This window comes from Marasmius oreades, chromosome 2 (assembly GCF_018924745.1).
Source record: "Marasmius oreades isolate 03SP1 chromosome 2, whole genome shotgun sequence".
In the NCBI taxonomy this organism is placed as follows: Eukaryota; Fungi; Basidiomycota; class Agaricomycetes; order Agaricales; family Marasmiaceae; genus Marasmius; species Marasmius oreades.
This window is the reverse complement of record NC_057324.1, coordinates 4,732,513-4,748,342: the sequence shown is the minus strand read 5'-3', so window position 1 is coordinate 4,748,342 and position 15,830 is coordinate 4,732,513. Positions and strand designations below refer to the sequence as shown.

The 15,830-nt window shown below is 47.6% G+C and overlaps 5 protein-coding genes across 5 annotated transcripts; 2 read left to right on the top strand and 3 right to left on the bottom strand.

Annotated features, from left to right (window-relative positions):
- Positions 1–1,015: 1,015 nt before the first annotated feature.
- On the bottom strand, positions 1,016–4,014 carry E1B28_005249 (uncharacterized protein; the record flags this gene model as incomplete). Its single annotated transcript, XM_043149800.1, has 5 exons — positions 3,824–4,014; positions 3,342–3,749; positions 2,224–3,276; positions 1,280–2,169; positions 1,016–1,223 (listed from the first exon to the last, which is right to left on the bottom strand). The coding sequence occupies exons 2-5, from the start codon at positions 3,408–3,410 to the stop codon at positions 1,016–1,018; spliced, it is 2,220 nt and encodes a 739-aa protein (XP_043014408.1). The 5' UTR covers positions 3,411–3,749; positions 3,824–4,014.
- A 409-nt stretch (positions 4,015–4,423) lies between these two features.
- On the top strand, positions 4,424–10,193 carry E1B28_005248 (uncharacterized protein). The gene is made up of 22 exons (XM_043149799.1): positions 4,424–4,827; positions 4,886–5,023; positions 5,074–5,154; positions 5,209–5,513; positions 5,573–6,171; positions 6,233–6,387; positions 6,447–6,515; positions 6,578–6,754; positions 6,814–6,949; positions 7,010–7,194; positions 7,248–7,430; positions 7,497–7,691; positions 7,756–8,151; positions 8,235–8,427; positions 8,491–8,569; positions 8,640–8,781; positions 8,835–8,990; positions 9,049–9,195; positions 9,270–9,417; positions 9,477–9,611; positions 9,664–9,793; positions 9,858–10,193. Exons 1-22 carry the CDS (start codon positions 4,546–4,548, stop codon positions 10,030–10,032), a joined length of 4,206 nt encoding a protein of 1,401 aa, XP_043014407.1. The 5' UTR covers positions 4,424–4,545; the 3' UTR covers positions 10,033–10,193.
- Positions 10,147–12,484, bottom strand: E1B28_005247 (uncharacterized protein; the record flags this gene model as incomplete). Its single annotated transcript, XM_043149798.1, has 10 exons — positions 12,239–12,484; positions 11,908–12,184; positions 11,671–11,839; positions 11,547–11,600; positions 11,320–11,479; positions 11,041–11,260; positions 10,929–10,983; positions 10,685–10,879; positions 10,513–10,627; positions 10,147–10,442 (listed from the first exon to the last, which is right to left on the bottom strand). Exons 3-10 carry the CDS (start codon positions 11,773–11,775, stop codon positions 10,147–10,149), a joined length of 1,200 nt encoding a protein of 399 aa, XP_043014406.1. The 5' UTR covers positions 11,776–11,839; positions 11,908–12,184; positions 12,239–12,484.
- Positions 12,485–13,350: 866 nt separating this feature from the next.
- E1B28_005246 (uncharacterized protein) lies at positions 13,351–14,193 on the bottom strand (the record flags this gene model as incomplete). The annotated part of the gene is made up of 4 exons (XM_043149797.1): positions 13,351–13,405; positions 13,462–13,547; positions 13,605–13,840; positions 13,902–14,193. 4 exons carry the CDS (start codon positions 14,191–14,193, stop codon positions 13,351–13,353), a joined length of 669 nt encoding a protein of 222 aa, XP_043014405.1.
- A 770-nt stretch (positions 14,194–14,963) lies between these two features.
- E1B28_005245 (uncharacterized protein) lies at positions 14,964–15,768 on the top strand (the record flags this gene model as incomplete). The annotated part of the gene is made up of 2 exons (XM_043149796.1): positions 14,964–15,101; positions 15,169–15,768. The coding sequence occupies 2 exons, from the start codon at positions 14,964–14,966 to the stop codon at positions 15,766–15,768; spliced, it is 738 nt and encodes a 245-aa protein (XP_043014404.1).
- Positions 15,769–15,830: the final 62 nt, after the last annotated feature.

The following is a 15,830-nucleotide window of genomic DNA, read 5'->3' as shown; positions in this document are numbered from 1 at the left end:
TTAGAGGCAGTTTGTGGGGGGAAGGTTGATTTGAAGAAGGATGTAAGTGTGATCATCCTGTTTACCTTCTTGCTTCCGTCGCGGATCCGTTAACCCTTTTTTTCCTGTTCTTCCCGACAGGAGATAGAATATCTGCTGGTAGAGCTTCTTCTGCAGAAGTACCTCGATGAGCACCCGCATGCTACATCGTACTCGACTATTATGTATATGACGTTGGGACCGCTAGCACCTCGGCTCACACGAGCGAGTAAAGCTGACATCGAGAATGGTGAAGGTCATCGTATCAAATGCTGGTTCGCGAAAGTGAAGAAGGCGTCTAAGGCGAAGGGTAACGAGAAGGAGAAGCCGGATAAACCGAGGAGGTCGTCTTCGGGTGGAATCAAGAAGCGTGGGAGACCAAGGAAATCGGAGAAGGCGAAGGAGAAAGTCATAACGAGAGATGCAGAAGACGAAGCGGAAGAGTATGGTGATGCTATAGATGACGGTGTCCGACTCGATTCTGATATCGACGAGCAAGCCGACGAGGATGATATTGACTACACGCCTACCCCACGGCTCAATGGCCGAGGTCATCTACCAGTACCAGTGCTCCTCGAAGTTGACTGTAACGGCGATGATGATGATGACGACGACGACATAGAGGATCATTGGGAATTCAGTATGGCACCTCGGAAGCCTCCTCGAAAACGGCGGAGGACTAGAAGTCCTGAGGTAGTGGATATATCGTCCGATTAGCAAACTGCTACTTACAAAACAAACATCGAGTGCCCGTGTATCCTTACAGCAAGATTGGGGAGTGTATCGTAACTTGTATAGGTATATGTAGTATTGAAACTGATAAAAAAAGTGGGTAAAACATAGTAATAGGTATCCTTGCAGACAATGTAGGGGAATTTGATACAACATGTGGATGAATAATTTAAGCCAAAACTGCGAATGGGGGTTGGATGATTGATCATTAAGTAGATATGTCACTGATTGCCGGATTTGAAAGAATAAAAAAAAAAGAGCGGATTCAGGCATGATTCGGATTCGATGCACGCGGTTGCTTCAAGGCCGACCTGAGTGGTGCTTTGGGAACAAGGCGATGCATCATATCGATCTTTACTCCTTCCTCGTTCATCCAACCTTCACCAAATTCTGGATAACAATCCAAATCCGGTGGGTACTCTTGACCGGCAGGCACACCCTTGTACGATCCGCTGTTTGTCCATAGCTGGTCACTGTCATTAGAAAAAAATGTGAGCCTGGGAAGGTGGAACAGACTACTCGTACGCACCCTCTTCGATTATACCACCCTTTTCTCCTGTTACAAGGCAGAACAGGCGATGGACAGATAAGATTCTTATTCCATCTCACAGATCGAGTTGATACCGACACAGGAGGAGGACCGAAATTCGAAACAGAAACAGGCCCTCTTGAAAACGTCTGTTGCCCATGATCATCCGAATATCTCCTTCGTGGTTCTGGTGGTGGAGGTGGTAATGACTGCATTGGATTAGTAAAAGTAACGTTCGGCGCGAAATCGGTTCTGAAGGGCGTTGCACTTCGAATCGTAGCGCCAGCGTAGATCGGATTGTCGCCGTCGGAGTGGCTACGTTTTGGACCTGGGGTTCTGGATCGTGGCCCCCCGGGGTAGACGGTTTCCTCGACGAAGTAAGGATCGGGGATGACGGAGTTGTTGTTGGTGGTGACCGTCGTTCTGGGTGGTGAAGTTGTTTGTCGTTGCTCTGTGGGAGCGGTGGATGGGGTTACCTGTGAAGCCGTAGGAGGGGAAGAACGAGAAGTTACGGGGGGTATCATACTGAAGGGAGGAGGGGCAGTACTGGAAATGCTTGAGGAACGTGGGCGGCTAGAGCTAGTTGGAGCGCTAGACCCACGAGTAGACGTAATAGTGTTACTATTTCGTTGTGCATATTCAGGACGCGGAGGGGAGTCATGGAGCGTGCGTTCGGATGCAGAGGAAGAACCGCTTTCAACAGTGGTGAGAGTCACGGCTTGAGGTCGGGAACGTGGAGGTGGTATGGGTAAAGCTCCATCTGAGGCTGCGGTCTGAACAGGTGGTGGTGCATGAGGCGGGGGTTGTGGAAATAATGACCCTAGCGGTGCCACTGGCATGACTGGGGGTTCGGCAGAAGTTTGGACTCGAGATGGAGATCCTTGATGATACTGCGACGCGTCAGAAACAGTTTCGAAACCATGAGGATGACCTGGTGAACTTACCGTAGCTGAACCGATCGTCTTAGGGCTTACTGACCGGGGGCCGCCTGGTAGCGTAGTGGAGTTTATGTGCCGAGTTGGTCCTGAATCCGCTCTGGGTCGTGGCAGGTTGGGTGGTGAAGATCGTCGCCCAGACTCTATGGTTACAGTTGAACCGTCGGAATCGGACCCACGAGCCTCGAACAAGAGAGGTCTTTGTGACATCAAACCTGGAGCAGCACTCGAAGGTGGCTGGAGGAGTGGGTGGCTAGGATCGAGAGTACTGGTGGTGGACTGAGAAATTGAAGGTTCCAGATGCGCGGGTGGCATAATAGGTGCATATGAGCGCCGTCTATCCCTACTAGTTTCATGATTGAAAGGCGGATCGTCGTAAGGCTCAGGGCTACTGCTGAGAGGCATGTCTCGGTAAATCTGAGTAGGAATATCCCTGTGCTCCACCGAGATAGTTACTCCTGGAGGAAAGCGGGTACTCGAGTTGATTTCCGTGTTCATGCGCGAGATGTGATCTAGCTCTGCTTCGCGTTCTGGCGCCATGAACGGAACGAATGATTGAGGTTGCCCATAACGGTCTGCTGTAGTATTCTGAGATTGGGGTGTGTTACGTAGAATGCCTTTCAAGCCGGACTGGGATGCTGAGCCAGCAGAGGATGCGGGAGTAGAGGAACGACTAGGTGGTCGGCCTTGTGACGGAGGTGCATCTATGTGGGCATCTACGCTGTCTATGGTATCTAAGCTGTCTGTCGAAAAGGCAGGCGAGTAGGGGATAGCTGTCAAGGATGTTGCTGGCGATGAAAACTCGGAGTTGGACGGCTCATAGATAAACATGTCTTTGGACATCCCTGGATAGATGGAGAAAGACGATTTTTGGTGTGACGAGTTTGAAGGATTTTTGGGGTCGGGAAACATATTGAACCAACTGTTTCTCGACCGTGGCTGATGCGATGGATCGATATTGTAATAACCGACATCGAAGTGAGCGGAGACCCCGTATGGATAGGATGAGGGCGTGGGTCCCTTGAAGATGCGCGTTGATGCACCACCTTGACCAGCAAAGTTCTGAAAACACCCGCCAACGAATTTAAAAAAAAAGCTCGGCTCGTTGAAAGTACATCGTGACTCACCTTTGCTTGATTTGCAGCCGAGGAAGTTCTGGTGTTGGCGAAATTAGACGAAGCCCGTGAAGAAAACATTGTGGGGAGCCTCTCGATTGGCGAGCCCTGTTCGAATTCCCATACGTCGTTGTATATGTATATGTAGTAAAGGAGACTACGTCACGTTCATTGCACGACCTAAGCTTCCAGGCAGCCATGAGGCAGCTCGATCAATTCATGAGCGAAATCGGCGCTTTACAGTGTGAATGATTAGAAACGAACATTTCCCTCGGAGGGCAATTAGAGTGGGAGAAAGGCTCAGGGACAATTATGAGCAACCCTGCAATCTAGATAGAGGCATCAGCAAACTTTGCAGAGAAATGACGGACCAGTGATCAGCTGTCGAGACTAGTATCATTGTCATCAACACATGTTTTGCTGTGAGATTTGTCCATGGCCAGACAGCCAGATATCAGTACCCAAAGAAGTCCTAGTTCTGATTGCCTCCGTACCCGACAATTGAAAGTTTGATAGGCTCCGAATTCAAGCGAAATAGGGCTGCTAAGGTGGCCTTCAAGGTGTATCTGCGGTGATGTCGACGAATGCCGGTCAGTAAAAAAAGGCTCCAATGGAGTTCATACAGAGTTTCTTCTAGCTTTCAACGAGTGGTCATAAGCACCATGATAAACTCCATCAAGCTGTTGGCTTCGAACTAACGGCTTGGACAAAGCATAATGTGAGAAACATTGGGAATTTATTCGACGGATAGGCTGCTCGCCCCACTCCTCTGTCGAAACAACATTGAACAAGAACTGTTAGTTTGACAGATGAAAGAAGAAGAAAAAAAACAAGTCAAGGTGGTTAGCAACGCTTAAATGAATATCTAGAGAATATGAAAATACAAAATATTAAGATTCACCGCGGATTGAGGACGTACGATGCGTTCGAGGAACGGTCTCAAGCCGTTTTCCGTTCGGGAGGCCGGGGTAACGAAGACAAGAATATTCACCGAGGACCGAGGATACTGGCCGTTCGACCTGCGGATCCTGGGAAAATAGCGGCCAAATCGGACTCTGACAGTCAGTCACAGATTTAGTCACGAACAGTCACGAACAAGTTAGTCACGTACCACCTCCAGCCCTCACCACGTTTCTCGACGTGGGTTTCCGCTCGAGCTGCCAACTCTTCTCGGTCATCTCGACGCTAAGGAATACAATTTTAATTCCCTTTAATTATGCATGCCCTCCATCAGGAAGTCATACCACCGAGTGGGGTGGAATTCGCAACCAGCCTCAAGCTGATACCAGGTGGTTTCGAACTGCCACCTAACACTTCAGCACGCCATGAAATTGCTGCCAGGGTCGTCTGCAACGTGGTAGTCGCGCGCTCTAACCTTCTGCGCATTTTCGAAGTGAGAGAAGAGCCGGTAGAAAAGCAGGAGACGGTGGGGAAACCGCAGACAAACGGAGATGTTGAGATGGGTAATGAAGCGGAAAATAATGGCATTATAGACAAGGTAATGTTCGTACGAATAATGTACTTGGTTGCTTTGTCGTGAACCTTCCGCGCTTTAGCCTGCAACTATCACCAAGTTTTATCATGTTCGCGAACATCGCCTTCACGGAATTGTTACCGGGATGGAGGGCGTCAAGACTGTTGCCTCGATTGAAGACAAGCTTGATCGTTTACTAGTTTCATTCAAGGATGCCAAGGTTAGCAGACACGTTTCTCAACGCAATTGCGAGTCCTGAAGGGTTTCCAGATTGCCCTATTAGAATGGTCGGAGGCGGTTAATGACCTTATTACTGTTTCGATTCATACTTATGAGCGGGCACCTCAACTCGTACGTGATCAGTTTTTTCTAATATCCGGCCGCTAGTCACTGAAGATAGTGCAGGTGGCCTTGGACTCGTCGCTACATCGCCCCGAACTTCGCGTTGACCCGCTTTCACGATGTGCAGCGCTTTCTCTTCCAAAAGACTCCTTCGCCATTTTACCCTTTTATCAGTCTCTGGCAGAACTAGACGCCATCGACCAGGATCAAGAACAAACTCGCGATATCCCATATTCGCCAAGTTTCATACTGGACTTGCCAATATCCGTCGACAAGAATATGCACCATATCATCGATTTCGTATTTCTACCCGGGTTCAACAGTCCCACCCTGGCGGTACTCTTCCAGCCGCAGCCTACGTGCACGGGGTATGTCGTTTTCTCTCTGACTCACCGCGATCAAAATGGTTGATTTGAAATGTCTGTAGACGACTAAAAGAATTCAAAGATACTGTTCGGCTGGTTATTTTTGCCCTCGAGATCCAAGTTCAAAAGTTCCCTATCATTACCGCGGTAGAAGGCTTGCCTCATGATAGTTTTGCGCTGCTTCCTTGCTCAACAGCAATCGGTGGCGCCGTTATTATTACCCCGAATTCTCTTATCTACGTCGATCAGGCTTCAAGACGAGTTGTCCTTCCCGTTAACGGCTGGGCCTCTCGGATAACCGATCTCTCCCTACCTCCCAGTAATTCACCAGAGGACCAAGAAAGGAATGTACTTTTCGAAGGCAGTCGGGCGGCCTTCGTCGACGACAAAACCATTCTCGTCGTTCTCAAGGATGGTACTGTTTATCCTGTTGAAATCGTTGTCGATGGTAAATTAGTAACGAGGTTGACGATGGGATCTGCTTTAGCGCAGAGCACTATTCCCTCATTGGCACGAATGATATCAGAAGGAACATTGTTTTTGGGAAGTACAGCTGGCCCCTCGGTACTCCTGAAAACTACACGAGTTGAAGAAGAAGTTGAAGAAGGAGAGTTCAAGGCGAACGCAGTTCAGGATGTGGTCATGGATGATGATGAGGATGGTATGTATTTCGTTCATTTTTGTGTTGATCGCTCCTTTCGCTTACTTCCACCTCTCGCTAGACATCTATGGCCCTTCAGGACCCACGGAGCCGACAAGGAATGTTGCAAATGGCGCATCTAAAAGGACTCGATCTGTCATTCAATTATCACTGTCTGACGCACTCCCTGCCCATGGCCCAATTGCCGATATTACAATGTCAGTGGCTAAAAATGGGGTACGTTCCTTCCTTACTGCTGCGCAGATTCTATTGACCCACATTCATTACTACCCCAGGATCGACTTGTACCCGAGCTCGTTACGGCTACGGGCGTAGGCGTCTTAGGGGGTTTCACCTTGTTTCAGGTACGACGGTTCGTTTTATTTGGTTGAATACGTTTTTTACTTTTACTTTTTCTCGTAAAAAGCGTGATTTGCCCACCCGTACCAAACGAAAACTCCATGCAGTCGGCGGTGTTCGAGGGATGTGGTCGCTATTCATACGTCACAAGGCGGATTTGGACAAGAAGAACTCTTTTCCTCGTCCTGGGTATGACAACTTGATCATCAGTACGGACGTCAACCCCTCTCCTGGGTTGTCTAGGGTAAGCCTTGCATCTGTAACACTTTCCCGTTCTCATTTTCCTTTTTTTCTACCCTACAGATTGGTTCACGAACGGCAAAAGGCGATGTTAACATCACGACTCGTATTCCCGGGACCACCGTCGGGGTCTCAGCGTTTTTCCATAATACTGCTATATTACAAGTCATGACTAATGCGATTCGTGTTCTCGAACCTGGTATGTCTTCCCCCCCCCCCAGCTACTGTTTCGTCCGACTAAGCAAACGAAACACTCTAGATGGCACCGAAAGACAGATCATTAAGGATATGGATGGTCATAGCCCACGAGCCAAAATCAGAGGCTGCAGTATCTTGGATCCGTTTGTGTTGATCTTTCGAGAGGATGATACCATTGGGATGTTCGTAGGACAACCTGAGAGAGGCAAGATACGAAGAAAGGACATGTCGCCAATGGGAGAGAAGGTGAAGTCGTTGATACTTTCCATGACCTTTTGGTTCTGACTCTCCGATATTAGGGCTTTCGATATCTTGCGGGATGCTTTTTCGCAGATACAACTGGTTTATTAGAGTCGAATCGCCATAATGCGGCCGCACCCGTACCACCCAGCGCTACGAGCGAGAAAGACGGAGGTGCCACAACGTCTAGCAGTGCCCGGACGCAATGGCTGATCCTGGTACGCCCGCAGGGTGTGATGGAGGTGCGCTAGTTTTCTAGATTTTCCTTCCGATTACTGCCGTTGTTGACTTATTCTCCTCCTCCATAGATATGGACACTCCCAAAACTGACCTTGGCCTTCTCCACGCCTCTACTCTCTACTCTACAACCCGGACTGACGGATTCGCATGAGCCTCCTGCGCTTTCTCCTCCTCAAGACGCTCCGCGTAAACCTCAAGAACTGGATATTGAACATATCCTTCTTGCTTCTCTTGGAGAATCCAGACCCAAGCCGCACTTATTCGTACGTTCCACGCTTTCCACCTCGGCTCGATCAAGGCATTGCTCATGTAATCCATCCGCAACAGGTTTTACTGCGTTCCGGCCATTCAGCAGTCTATCAGCTCTTGCCGGCCGAGCCCTTCTTGGACCCCTCTATTACTCCTCGGGCATTCTATGTTAATATCAAGTTCGTCAAAATCCTGGCCAAGAAGTTTGAGATCTCAAGACCGGAGGAGGGTGCTCAGGGAATAATCGCAGAGCAGAAGAGGATCATCAGACAATTCGTACCGTTCGTTACCAAGCCTGCTCATGGTACCTCAAAGTTCTCGGGAGTGTTCTTGACTGGAGAAAATCCTAGTTGGATTTTGAGTACGGACAAGGGTGGCATACGTTTATTTCCGTCGGGCCATGCCGTAGTACATGCGTTTACGTTGTGCTCGATGTGGGAATCGAGAGGGGATTTTATGGTCTATTCTGATGAGGTCCGTTTCTCTTCTTTTCCCCTTCCCTTCCCCTTCTTCTCTTCCTCTAATCGATTGATTAACTGCGCGGTTATCAATTACAGGGTCCTAGCCTTCTCGAATGGGTCCCCGATTTCCAGTTCGATGGACCTTTACCATCCAAATCGGTACCTCGAGGACGAGCGTACTCGAGTGTCGTCTTTGACCCATCGACTTCCTTGATTGTTGCATCGGGGACGTTAGAGGCCCGGTTCACTTCATACGATGAGGACGGGAATAGAATATGGGAACCAGATGGTGCGGCCTCGTTGATGCTTGCAGGCGTTTTTTTTTTTCTTTCATTAATGACTCCGCCGATAGCTGTCAACATCTCCGATCCTACCGTTGAATGTTCAACACTTGAGCTCATTTCGCCTGACCTATGGATAACAATGGATGGGTAAAGTGGTCCCTTAATTATATGTTATGCCTCTGCTGTTTGTGCTGATGACCTTCTTCCCTGCGGGTAGATATGAATTTGCCAATAATGAGGTTATCAATGCGCTTGCTTGCGTCACGCTTGAGACGTCTAGTACCGAATCGGGAAGTAAAGAGTTCATCGCCGTCGGAACGACTATTGATAGGGGGGAAGATTTGGCTGTGAAAGGCGCTGTAGGTGGATATCGATTACTTTTGAGCTATGTGGTTGATCCCCGTTTTCTTAGACCTACATCTTTGAAATCGTTGAGGTCGTTCCGGATCCATCCTTGGCGCCCAAGCGTTGGTACAAATTGCGTTTAAGGTGTCGTGATGATGCGAAAGGACCCGTTACGGCTCTGTGTGGTCTAAATGGATATCTTGTTTCTTCGATGGGACAGAAGGTCGGTTTGTTGGATAATGGTGCGGAGTACTTTATTGACGATATCGTTACTATTTTAGATCTTCGTGCGTGCATTTGATCTCGATGAGAGGCTCGTCGGTGTCGCTTTTTTGGATGTAGGGTTGTATGTCACCTCCCTAAGGTCGTTAAAGAACCTACTCCTTATCAGCGATGCTGTGAAGAGTATATCGTTTGTTGCTTTCCAAGTGCGTTGTATATTTACCTTGCTAAAACGGAGATTGTTGTTCTGACGTTTTTTTTGTTTTCTATTTTCTTTTAGGAAGAACCTTATAAGCTTGTTATACTCGGGAAGGATGTCCCGCATCGTTGTATCAATCGGGTTGACTTCTTTTTCACCGAAAATGAGATGATGTTGGTTGCAAGTGATGAAGATGGGATCATCAGGATGTATGATTACAATCCGCAGGGTATGTTTTTAGACGGGTGATATGAAGCTTGTTGAACCAACGTTGCCTACTATTTGCAGATCCCAGCTCTCGAGATGGCCGACATCTACTGTTACGCACGGAGTTCAATGCACAAGCGGAATTCAAATCAACGACGCTCGTGGCGCGTAGGCCGTCACCAGAAGCTGTCATTCCAGAATCGAGATTGATATGTGGTATGTTGATTCTGATGTTTACGAGGAAATTGTTCTAAAACCAGTGTTTTAGGTGGTACCAATGGATCACTAATATGCCTCACGCCTGTTGATGAAGGCGCTTCGAAACGGTTGCAACTCCTACAAGGACAGCTCAGTAGGAACATGCAACATATTGCTGGGTTGAACCCGAGGACACTTCGGTGAGTGATTTCATCAAGGTGTTGTTGTTATGAGCTGTCATTTTCTGATCCGTTTATCGTTTAGCATCGTGAAGAACGATTATGTTTCGAGACCGCTGTCGAAAGGCATACTTGATGGCAACTTGTTATGTCATTTCGAAGGGTTGCCCATTACGAGGCAGGTCGAGATTATGAAGGAAATTGGAACGGAAGTTGCGGTGGTATTAAAGGATTGGGTCACTCTTCAGGGGCCCTGGTGATGAATGGACTCGGGGGGAAATATTATGTTTATTAAGTTCATTCCACCAAGACCACGTTGCTACAAAAAACCTAAACGGCCCATACTGAACACATGTAACTAACTGTTGTTCCCGTTACTTGATGATCAAATTAGCCGTTGATGCCTGTGTCATCGCACTATCTGAACTGTTTGATCTCTGTAAAGAAGGCAATTGTTGAGGACTGGCAGCCCTCACAGCATTCAACCTTTCCTCGCGCTGCCGACGAAAGGTATCTGCCGTGTCGCTTCGTTCAAGAGTGAACGGAGTAACGCCCGATTTACCGAACACGACGTCGAGTAGCTTGTTCCGTGGTGTACTGAATTCGGGGAGCGTCTCGAGGTCAGGGAAAACTCGTTTTGTGATGATGATGAGCATGACGTTAACAAATCCTGTGGCCGAGTAGAAGAAGTGCTAGTGAGCAATAGTCCCGTCGAGAAGGGAGGGGGAACGTTTTCGTACCTGTGAGGCTAAATACCATATCCGCGAATACGGTAGCACCGAACGGGACTTGGTGTCCGGAGAACTCGGTAAGGCGAGTAATAGTGATTGGTAGAAGGCAAAAGGTATAGGCAACCTTTTTGGGATTTTCGAGTTAGATGGTAAAGAACGCAAGCGACTTTCTTTGGCTTACCGGCAACCAGACTATTCTCTGCGCACACTTCAACATTGACGAATCGATCAAGTCTCGTGCGAAACCAAGTCTCCAACTGGCGTCTTTAGAGATGAACTTTAGGCGCCATTCGCCCATGTTGTGTACGAGGTTTCCGCGAACCCTGAGGAGGATGATGCAGTAAAGGATGAATGAAAGACAAGCTGAGAAGAATTCCTTGATGAAAGAATTCAACACGAGATCGGATTTGAAGTAGAATACGTACCAGGAAGTACTCGAGGAATACTCGCTCGGAGGGATACCCGCTCGTGATCCAACACCTAATCAGGGAGAGAGATATGAGGAGAGTTTACAGGCATCGAACATAAACGGCGTACCAGGTTCCCGAAATTCCAAAATAAGGACCTTTTTCGCGTTTCTGAATCGCTACAGGTCCGATCAACACCACAACAGTTACGAGAAGCCATCCTCCAATGATGGTACACCAGAGCCCGACCTTGGTAACTGCAGTGCGCAAGAACAAGATGTTGAAGAGATGAACCGAGACTAGGAAGGACCATGTAGCCGTGGCTAAGTTTCCTCCTTGTTTGATTGCACCTGTAAGGGGAGAATTGTTGAAGTTTGAAGTATGAGGTTGGATGCGAAGCATGACACACCTTGTGCGGTACAGAAAGACCCGTTTGACACCCCGTTGTTCACCACCCATCTCAAGTTCATAGCAGTACCAACGGATTGGATCAAATTGGCAACCAAAAGACATGCAACGTATTCGAATATGTGTGTTTTATAGCTCATACGGGTAGACACCGGGCCAGCCTACGGAAGAGGATGATGAGGACCCATGTTCCATTCTTGTGACATTTGAGATGGGAAAAAAACGTACAATGGTCATGAAAATGATAGCCGTAATGGACAAGAGTGCAGCGGTAGAAAGAAGCTGGATAAGCCAAGAAAAGCAGGTGTTAGCAGCAGAAATGGGGAATATAAAGAAGCGTTGAATCTCATACAATCACGCCCACTCGTTCATAATTCTCGTATGAAATACTACCGGCAATTCCAGCAAGAGCAGCGGATAGTAAGTTCGATACATCTCCATCGTTCAAATTGGACATTCTTCAAGATTTTTTCAATCCCGGCCGGCGGGGTAGGGGGGGAAGAGAGGAGAAAGGCGAATGACTGAATGGAAATTAGCGTTAAGACGCTGAACCAGGGAGTATAGGAAGGAGCTCAAGCTCATCACTGACCACGTCAAAGACGTATCTCAGTTAAATACACATCGGTTATAAGGTTCAATCAAAGGCATCTTGCATCAACAGTTGGTTGCCCCACCGCGTCACGGAGCCGCAACAACGGAACAAGGGTGCAGCGGTGTCAGGGCCAAGACAGGGCGACGTTGAAGCAATGCCTCCGTGATAATTTTTGGAGGCTGAACAGCGTTATTTTCCTCGTCTCGTTCTGGAATGACGAAGTGGTTCTGAATATAAGATGCAGTAATGCTCGCAAATCAGATCTATGACAAGGCTTCGTATTTTCTCATGTTCGCTCCTTTCATGACATCTATGTATTTGGAGTCACCTAGTCAACGAAACAGCCCAGGAGGTCTCCGTAGAACAGACTGAGACTGAGCGTTGCCCCAGGAGATGATCCAAATACGAAGTAGTACATATCAGCAATGTGCAATTAACGGATTGTAAACATGCCACGTACTTTATAGGTTCCCCTTTCTATTTGCAACCCAGTCAATAACGATTTAGCAATGACAAGTGAAGGGAGAGGGAGATGGGTGGTCGTAACGCGTCATGGGCTGAACTGACCCACCCTAAATCTAGTTCGGCTTGCTCGGCTTAACCTCACTTCCATACCGGATGCTCGGATCTTCCCGCCCCCATAAAGTCTTTCTGTACTAATATCCCGCTCATTGCAGTTACTGCCCACTGCTTTACCCTCATCACAAAAGGACATGTCTTAACATCCATTAACCATCCTCGCACCTCAACCGCTCCCGGTATACTTACCGGCAGAGGGTTCGTCCACCTCCGATGTAGCTGCTGCAAGGTCCCCTTCTCAACGACAATACACATCCAAGGAGACCCTCCACCACAGCAGCTAGAATAATAACCTCCGACTTTCCCGACGCGTCACCTGGATTACACGCATTTGCGAGTCCAAACATTTTAGGGAGCACTACGAGCGGTAGTAGCAAGCAACTAATTTCGAGCACACCACTCGGGGGCTGAGTATATCATCATCTCCAATACTTGGAATTTTCGGATTTGGGAAGAAAGCAAAAGGAGAGATCACAAGCACCGACATCTTTCCCATTTCTACCATAGATGTGTTTTTTTTGTTTATTCGCGAGTCGATGTTTTGGCACATTCGACTTTTTTTCCTTCGAGTATCCGTATCACAGGTCTTTCTATCCGTTTCGTGTGTGTAGGGAGCGGAACGGTCCGATTTACACAAGTACTGAGCGTCGTTTTTTTAAAATGTTAATGTTACTCAAGGCTAACAGTATGATTACTCAACGTTTACAATCTGCATCCTTGTTCTTCCACTGTTTTCCCCCTCACTCGTACTAGTTGCGGTGTATGAATCTATTGCGTCCATATTACATTCATCCAAATTACAACTTCGAAAGAAACATTTGTATAATTAATTAACTAATAATAGCTCTATGACAGGGTTCTTCAATTCTGAGTTTCCAATTCAGTCTTGTCCTTCTCTTCCCGCCGAGTCTGTTTGCTGAAAGAATATGGTGGTCAGTTCAATGAAAATATTCTGACGAGTATGAGGCTCACATTTGATTCGGACACTTCTCTGTGTCTGTCGGTGGGTTGTGTCTGACACGATGAAAAAAACCAAAACCACGTTCATATCTGTTCTTCTAAAAGTGTATGTTAGTTTTCAAATCGTGATAGAGCACAATAGAAAATAAACCCACATGCAATGATAAAATAAAAGCACTTACAACCTTGTGGTAAACGAAGAGTAGCTGGGCCTTTATCCATAGCACAAGGTCCCCAAAGGTACCCAACCGTTCGGAGTCGAACTTGCCCTCAACAAGAATCAGGAGGGATGTCATGATTGGTGCCGTGAGGAGAAAAGCAATGATTATGTATGAGGGGAGTAATAGGAGCTTGAGAACGCCGTTGGGTGTTACGGTTGTGTATAGTAATGCTGGAAAACCCAGAGAGGGATCAGAACAAGTAAAAAAAACTGATGGAAAATAGGTACTTACAAATTAGATCGTAGGTTCCGAGCCAGTGACAACACGTTGCAAGAAACTCGCTTGGAGGATCGTTTTTTGTGAACAGCGGTGCAAGTACTGCGAGGAGATAGATGATGGAGAATAAAATTCGAAAGCTGGTCGCCGCAGTGTCAGGTGTGTAGATTGAGTAGCTAACCCAAAGCAAGAGACCAAGAGCAGGTATACAGAGAAGTCGCTTGATCCAGGAGACTGCGTTGTCGTCAGTCCTGGTCGTACTAGTTGGAGTTGGCGTTGGCTGGGGTGGTGAAGTTGGTGTTTCCATGATGGGGGAATGTGGGCCGGGGGTTAGGAAGAAAGAATCGATGACAATAAGGGGTGCTTCACCTGTATCTATACCAAACTCCCGGTGTTTTCACATCTATTCATCTGTCGATCGGGCGCCCCCAAGAACGCCCGCGGTCTTTTTCATCAGCGTAGTCTCCGTCATCTAATCCTTACAGTAAAATTCTGGGAACTTTGTCGAACTGTAAAAGATTTATTAGAAGTTAGTAGATTTGTTAGTAACATCCCGCCCATCCCAACTTCTTCCTCGCGTGAGCTGGTACAAGAAAGACCCCCTGCTTCGACCGCGATGGCCGGTTATCGTTATTAGCCTTAAGCTTGACGCGGGCCGGCTCAGCTGGCAGTTGGTGCTTCTCAAAGCGCCTCGTGTTTCAAACTTCTTGAACCGATGTGAATCTTCGATGGTTACTCGCAACATCTAGTAACCTTTTCTTGACCAGACCTTAAATTTGCCTTAAATTCAGCGAAGCCTTTGACCAAAAAATGTTGAAAAGGCCGGGGTCACAGATGGTTGGTTGCATTAGATTCGGACATCATGGTGGTGGCTAGTCATTTAAATTTCACTGCTCTTATCTGTACCGCAGCGACCATGTTGAAACACTCAAAGACCATCACCCGTGGAAAAAGTTTAATGTTATCCTCCAATCTCAATCTACCTCGTGTGTGACCAGTCAAAAGAAGGTTCTGTCATGCATAAAGAAGGCTGCGAGGTTCATTCTTACCCCTCAATTTCCCTACTATCACCTTGCCATGTACTCTACTCTGACATCCGAAGATATCAGAACGGTGACCAAGGCCACCATCAGCGCGTTGAAAAAGCTCGAACTTTATTGTTGTCTTGTCGGAAGCGTCGCATGCTTTGAGTATGGTACGAGCCGAACTCCAAATGTGAGGACCGCCGCGCTCCTGCTTGTGACTGAACTGATATTCGCCGCTTTGTGCCATTACTTGACAGGATATTGACATGGTCGTACTGGGATGTGTCTGGACGCAGGAAGAGCTGAAGCGACAAGTTGTAGCAACTGATTCCAACTTCTACACGGTAGCCTCGAAAGATTTCCGCGCGACTTATCGGGTTCTTTATTACCGATTCCCATCTTCCTATACCAGCGGGTCCACCACATCATCCTCGGGCTATTCCAGACTTTTATACACCTCATCTAGCAACCGTCGCTACGGCAAAAACTGTAAAGTCGATCTTCTGTTTCCAGGTATCATGAATATCCCTCCGGTCCCAAGGTCGCGCATCTACTACAAGGACAATCGTAGTTCGAAGCCGTTAATGCCATTCCTTCCCCTCCTGCTTCTTAAATTACAAGCATGGCAGGACCATGGAGAATCATCCAAACAATGGATGCGCGCGAAACAACCCACGGATGTCGCAGATATCACGGAGCTCTTGAATGTAGCTGTAACGAAATATCTCGATGTCAAATTGAAGAACGACGAGGTTTGGTTACCGGCGTCCTTTGTGGATGCAGCGAAAAGGAGGGTAAAACTATTCACGACACGATATCCGTTCACTAGGAGTCAGTGGAAGTTGCTTGGTTTTTGAAAGGGTTTGTTGAGATGTCGTACTTTCGAGATTGTACTTGTATTTTTCCCCCCAATGAATGG